The sequence below is a fragment of the Numida meleagris genome, unplaced genomic scaffold (genome assembly GCF_002078875.1).
Source record: "Numida meleagris isolate 19003 breed g44 Domestic line unplaced genomic scaffold, NumMel1.0 unplaced_Scaffold180, whole genome shotgun sequence".
NCBI lineage: Eukaryota > Metazoa > Chordata > Aves > Galliformes > Numididae > Numida > Numida meleagris.
In genome coordinates this window covers 652,613-659,151 of record NW_018363597.1, presented here as the reverse complement: position 1 = coordinate 659,151, position 6,539 = coordinate 652,613, and the positions used below count along the sequence as shown (strand labels likewise).

Here is a 6,539-nt window from a genome sequence, read left to right as displayed (position 1 = left end):
AGGCGCGCAGCCCCGCGCCGCGCCGCGCCGCTCGGAGGCGGAGGAAATGAAGGCGAGTTCCGCCGAGGCGGGAGCCATTACCCGCCGCCGCCGGAGCTGAGCCCACCGAGCCCGGCTCCGCCGCTCCCCCCGCCGCTCCCCCCGCGCGCTCCCGGCCCGGCACAGGTAGGCGCCGCCGCCCTGCCCCGCGGGGAGGGGGGAGTTCGGCCCGCGGCCGAGCCCGGTGCCTGCCCGGAGGTGGGGGGGGGTGGTCCGAGGGCAGGCACCGGCCCCGGCCCCTTTGTCCCCGGTGCCCGGCGGCGAGCGCGAACAAAAGGCGCCCGGTAAAGGGCAGAGCGCCGGGGGCTGCTGCTGCTCTGCCCCGCGGGCCCTTCTGGCGGTGCCCCCCCGGCGGGGGGGTGAGGCCTCGGCCGGGCCCTGCGGGGCTGCGGCCCTGCGGTGGAGCCGGGCCCCGAGCTGCTCGCCGCGGCCGAGGGCTTCGCTGTGCCCCGCGGGCTCACGCCGTGGTCCCGAGGTGCTCTCCGCGGCCGGGGCGGGAGGATGCTCCGTGGCCGAGGCCTTCGCCGAGGCCACGCCGCGGTCCGGATGCGCTCCCCGGAGCCCGGGGCCGGGCTGGGCCGCAGGGCCACGAGCCACGCCGTGCCCGAGGTGTTCCCCGTGGTTTCCAGGTGTTCTCCATCACCACGAGGCGCTCGCCACGACCGGAGTGCACGCCGTGGTTTTCTCCGTTGCCGTGAGGCGCTCGCCGTGGCCGAGGCCTTTGCTGTGGCCCCGCAGCCCTTCCTGTGAGCCTGAGATGTTGGCCAAGCTCTTCGCCGTGGCCTTGAGGCGCTCACCGTGGCCATGGACTTTACCCCAGGGCTGTCACCTTGGTGCCCTGAGGTACCCGCGGCATCCAAAGCCTTTGCTGGTGTCTCTGCCGTGGCCATGAGGCGCTTGCCATGAGTGAAGGGCTTCGCGTGGCTGCCAGGCTCTCTTGTTGGAGCTGAGGGGTTTGCTGTGGCTGAGGTCTTCACCACAGCCCTGAGGTCCGCACCCGGAACCCGAGGTGCTGTTGTGGCTTAACCCAGCAGGTGGCCAACTTGCTCGCTCGCTCTCCCCTTCCCAGTGGGACGGGGGAGAGAACTGAAAAAACTGAGCCTTAAGGTTCTCACCGTGACCAAGATCCCTGCCGAGGTCTTCGCCGCGGCCTTGAGATGCTCACCATGGCCAGAGCCTTCGCCGTGGCCCAATGCTTGCACCATGGCCAAGGTATTCGCAGTGGCCCTGAAGCCTTGATGCTTTTGCCATGGTTGTGGCCGTCACCAAGGTCCTGGCTGTGGACCTGAGGTGCTGTGTGCGGCCGAGGCTCTCGCTGTGGCTCAGAAGCAGTTGCTGTGGTGCTGAAGTTGTCACTGTGGCTCCTGCCGCGGCCCTGGAGCTCTTACAGAGCCGTGTCCTGGGGTACTCAGTGTGCAACTAAAGCTGCTCCTCGTGGTCCTGAGCTGCTCCTCATTGCCCTCAGTGTGGTGCTGAGGCCTCCCCTCTGCCTCGAGGCTCTCCCTGTTGCCCTGTGGCGCTCTCCATGGCCCCGAGGTGCTTGCCGTGGGACCGCAGCCTGTGCCATGCTCCCAGTACACACACTGTAACCGTGACCTGCTCCCTGCCCCCCTGGTAGCTGGCTGGGAGCCCCGGGTACCTCTGGTTGGAGTGGGCTGGGGTCCCCCCCCCGTCTCCCTGCCTGCCACAGGGGCCCTGTGGGGCGATGCGCTGCCACCACCCACCGCTGCCCTTTCCTTTTCTCCCCTCCCAGGTGCCGGGGCGAGGGGATGAGGTGCCCCCCTGCCGCGTGGTGTGCCGAAGCGGCTCTTTAGATCCTCCCCGGCCCAAGCCTCCCCTGCCATGGATGCCTCGGGGGCCGTTGCTTCGGCTCCCTCCTCCGCGGCTCCCTCGGGCTCCCGCAGCCCCATGTTTCCCCCAGGAGCTGACAGAGAGGAGTGGGGACCGAGGTTCAATTGTGCCCCTTCCACCTCTGCCGCAGCCTCGCAGGCGATGCCAGCATCTGGCCGGAAGAGGAAGGCCAACTTCTCCAATGACGAGACCGAGACGTTGGTCTGGAATGTGGTCCGGCATTTCAGCGCCCTGTATGGGTCTGAAGCCCTGCGGGCTCACCCCGTGCGGCGGAAGCAGCTCTGGACCCAAATCCAAAGCCGCGTCAACTTCCTGGGCTACACCGAGCGCTCCATCGACGACCTCAAGCACAAGTGGCGCGACCTGCGGTTGGACGTCAAGAAGAAGATCACCTCCAAGAAGCACCTGCCCATGAACCGCGCCGGCGGGCCGCTCCACAAACCGCGCCTGACCCCCCTGGAGAAGATGGTGGCTTCCACCTTCTTGCAGGCCAGTCACGACTCGGAGCCCGAAATCATCCTAGACCCAGGTCAGTCGTGGTGGTTCTCTGGGGCCAGGAGAGCTGGAGCAGCAGAGTCCTGTGCTGCAGCCCTGCCTGTGCTCTCAAGTGACGTCTGCCCTGGTAATGTCACCGGGCCGCAGTGCCCTGAGCTCCGGGGTCTGCCGAGTGGTTGGATGGTGGAAGGAGACTTGTGGGTTTTGCTCTTGTATGTGGTTTGTGTCGGGAGTGCAGCACGCAGCAGGGCTGCAGTCCCATCATATCTGAACAGCAAAGCACCAGGGTTGGAAACTGAGTATGCTGGAATTAAAAATCCACTATGGAAATAACCTGGGATTGACATGAGCACATCAGACTTTGTGGAGTGGGTCTTTGTAATTGTTAAATCCAGTACACTTTCTGGCCTCACTGGATCCCATCTGAAGGCAGCCAGTAGAAGGTGGGATAGGATTTTATTCCCCATTCCTTTCAGTGTTAGTGTCCCTCCTTTTTAGCTGAAGTCAGAGGGAGTGGGAGCAGCTGCTGCGTTACTGTGGTGTCGTGTGTGGCTGGGGTTCCCTGGGCACGCTGTGCCTTTTCGATGAGGCTGTGCCCTCTGCTGTTTGCAGAAAACACCTGTGTCGTGGTCTCATGCAGGTTCTGCTGTTGGGTAACACTTATTTCCCTCAGATAACCCAGGAGATGCTTGCGGGGAAGATGCTGGGGTTAAATACCCAACACTGTGGGCTGGGCCACCATTGTGCTTTGTCACTGGCCGGGAGGCAAACATCCCCTCCACCGTTTCATTTCCACCAAGGGGACGTGTCTGGCTTCTTTGTACCCCAAAGGACACCAGCAGCTGTTCCTGCTCCTTCCTCTTGTCTTCGTCAGATTTCACTGGGCATGGGTGGGCAGCGTGGCTCTCGCTTCTCTTCTGAAGCAGGCTCAGGCTGTCTCTGAACCAGAACCCCTTCTTAGTGCAGTGCAGAAAAGCTTTGGGCTTGAGGAAGAGGGTTGGGGGGGAAGTTCAGTCCTCGGGGCAGGCGATGGCAAGTGGTCACACAGGTTGTCCCTGTAGGAGGCACATCGGTGTTAGCAGGTCACCTGTGCTATGTCACCATCCTGCCCTCGACACCGTGCCACGCGAGCTGGCGGTGCCGTTGTCACCGTTGTCACTGTGACTGAGGCTGGATTCTCTCCGTCCCACAGATCTGTTCTTCCCCGGTGCGTCCAAGCAGTCCTTCATGCACCTGCAGCCTGGCGTGAGCCACCCCAGCATCTACATCGACACCAACGGGCAGCCCTCCTCCCTGCCCGACGTGGAGGGTTCCGCCGCGCCCCGGCTGGCGGTGCAGAGCCCCGACCCCTCGGTCATCTGCGAGTACAGCCGAGGGGAAGGGCAGAGCAGCTCGGGTAAGGCTGCGCCGGGGCTTTGTGGGGTGAAGGGGTGGGCAGCGGTGTCTGTGTGGAGCCTGGGGACCTGGCCGAGGTGGAGGGCAGTCTGCACCGGGAGCGTGGTCCTGGAATGGGAGAGCCCAGCTCTGAGCCATGCCTGCAGGTGCTGCCTCCAGATCCACACAGCCCAAAGGGCTGCGGGTGCGTGAGCCCAGAGCGCGGTTTTGTAAGCGCCGGGGCTGTTTGGTGGCAGGAATCATAGAATCGTTTAAGCTGGAAAAGACCTTCAAGATTCAACCCAACCATTGCAGTTCTCGACAAAACAACTTTCGTGTCCGCAGCCCCTGCTCAGTGAGCAGTGTCCGTGCAGCGAATCCAAGGGAAGACAAAGGCTGTGGCTTTCCTTGCAGCACTGGGCCTGCGGAACCTAAACTGCTGCAGGACATGGGGCACTGGGAGGTGTGCGGGGAAGGCACTTTGAGGGATGGACAGACCCCTTGGGAAGGGGTGGGAGGTGGTGCTGAACTGATGTGGCAGCGATGTGTGCTCACAGGAGGGTTTCTGTTCTCTTCCAGCTGAGTCGGGACCGGAGCTGCGGACTCCAGACATGACAGCCATATCCCCATCCCTGCGCAACGAGTCCCTCGTCTCCTACGCGTCCATGTCGGAGGAGGAGGAACGGGAAGGCCGGGAGGTGGAGAGGGGCCACGGCGGGACAATGGGGCTGCAGCCTGGACCTGAGGCCCCGATGTCAGCGGAGGAGGACATGAAACTGTCCCGGCAGGCCATGCTGATCCGCCGCTGCAGCTCCCAGGGCTCCGTCACCTCCCTGCCCGAGGACCCTCTCAACCCCGCGGACGCTCACTCGGACTGGGGCCACGAAGGGGTGTCCGAGCTGCCCCCCCTGGGCCGCGCTCTCGACTCCTCGCACCCCGAGGAGCAGGCGGGGGGCTCGGGCCCGGAGGCGGGCGCTTTGCCCAGGGTACTGATGGGGCCCACCTGGGAGAAGCCGCCGGAGGAGGAGGCCCCGGCGCGTTCCCCGCTGCACGGCGGTGCCCTGACCGAGGAGTCGCTGCCCTCCTCCGCCTCTCCCCCGGGGGATGCCCCCGCTGCCCCCGGCCCGGCCCGCGGCCTGGGCTGCTCCCGCCTGCGGGAGGACCGTCGGGACAGCTGGAGGACTAACATTCATCACCTGCTTGACCTGGAGGAGCAGTGGGACCAGCTGTACCACCAGGAGCTGGCCATGTGGCAGGAGGAACGAGCCACGCAGCGCGAGGAGCGGGCCCGCGACCGCGAGCTCCAGTTCCGCCTGCTGGGCGTCCTGACGGACATCCGCGACGAGCTGCGCTACCTGCGCCAGGAGCGGGCCAGCGCCCGGCAGAGCCAGGTGCCGCCTCCCGAGCCCCGGCCGGAGCCCAGCCCGCTCCTCGAGCAGCCCAAAGCCGAGCCCAGCTTCCCCGAGCCGCAGGCCGGGAACGCCAGTTGGGCAGAGACCGCCGTGCCCAGCCGCAGCCCCTTCGGCAATCGGGGCCGTGGCCGGCGTAGGGGCCGACCGCGTGGCTCGGCCTCCAGACACAGACGGCTTTTCCTCGCCAACAGCTAGGGCAGGCTGGGGTGGTGTCCCACGAAGGACGTGGTGTGCGTACAGCCCTCCCCGGAGCCACGGGTGCACGTTGCTCGTGGGGACCGGGAGCGAGGTCGGTGCCCGCCGTGCCGGCACAAAGGTACGGGGACGTGGGCGGCCGGCACCGTGCATGCCCACCTGCCCGCCACGCGCTCTGCACACGTGTGCGAGCCCAGGCTGGGGTGCAGCGATGCACACGTGCGTGCAAGGTGTGTGCATGCGCGGTGCCGATGGGGCGTGCGTGCGACGGCGCATAGTGGAGTAGGATTACTACCTTGGGGGGGGTGGGGAAGTGTTAGGAACACTTTTAGTCGCTGGTGGGCGAGCATTTTATGCAAATCATTTAATGACCTAATTTGCATATAACCATAAACTTCTGTTTCAAAAAAAAAAAAAAAAAAAAGGAAAAAAAAAAAAGGCAAAAAAAAAAAAAAAAGAGAGAAAAGCCATCACTCCGTGTGTCGACTCAGTGCCAGGGCTGCAGCTGTGCCCTCTGCCTGCCCCTCTGAACTGCAGGGGCTGTGCCCCCTGTCCCCTCCCAGTCCACGCGTGGCCCACATGGGGGTGACAGCGCAGCATGCTGTCCCCACCGGGCTGAACGCGTCACCTTGTGTGGGTGAGCAGAGCTGCAGTCCTTGCGGGGTGGCATGGGTCCCTTCTGGGGGGACAACAAGCAACTGGAGGGGTGCAATGGGCACTGGGTGGGTTTTATTCCTGGTGCCAGATTGGAAATCTGTGGGGAATGCAGGGAGGGGCGGGCTCTGCGCAGAGCCCAGTGCCCAGTTCCCAGGGCCAAGAGTTGAGGGAGAAAAAGAAAAATGAGAAACGCTGCGAAGTGGTGAGAGGTGCCAGAAATGGCTGTGCAGGGTGGAAGTCCCTGCGGGGCTGGGGCTGTGCTGCACCTCGGGGACACCGCTCCCAGCACTGAGCCCTGTGTGTCCCCGCAGGGCTGCCCTGCTTCCACCCCCTGCTCTGGCTCGGGGCGGGGGTGGCACTGCCACTCTCCTGGGGTGGCTTTGAGTGGGGGACCCCACGGGGCCAGGGCGAAGGCGCAGCAGCCCAGCACGACTTTATTCCGCGTTGCATTGTCCATACAAAACAACACCCCAAGCACTGTACAGAGCGGGACGGCACGGGGAGTAAAAATAAGCA

General features: G+C 64.7%; 2 protein-coding genes across 4 annotated transcripts in view; one reads left to right on the top strand and one right to left on the bottom strand.

Annotated features, from left to right (window-relative positions):
- The window catches only part of LOC110390697 (GTPase IMAP family member 8-like), a 685,191-nt gene that overhangs the window by 463,315 nt on the left and 215,337 nt on the right, over positions 1-6,539 (bottom strand). The gene's annotated exons all lie outside the window — the stretch shown is intronic.
- Positions 7-6,533, top strand: LOC110390708. Of its 3 annotated transcripts, none has more exons than XM_021382139.1 (4): positions 7-165; positions 1,793-2,419; positions 3,578-3,781; positions 4,339-6,533. In XM_021382139.1, exons 2-4 carry the CDS (start codon positions 1,882-1,884, stop codon positions 5,364-5,366), a joined length of 1,770 nt encoding a protein of 589 aa, XP_021237814.1. In that variant the 5' UTR covers positions 7-165; positions 1,793-1,881; the 3' UTR covers positions 5,367-6,533. The 3 variants fall into 3 exon arrangements, with proteins under 3 accessions (XP_021237814.1, XP_021237816.1, XP_021237815.1); XM_021382141.1 differs by having other exon boundaries at positions 2,021-2,419; positions 4,339-5,807; XM_021382140.1 differs by lacking the exon at positions 7-165 and adding an exon at positions 1,043-1,251 and having other exon boundaries at positions 2,021-2,419.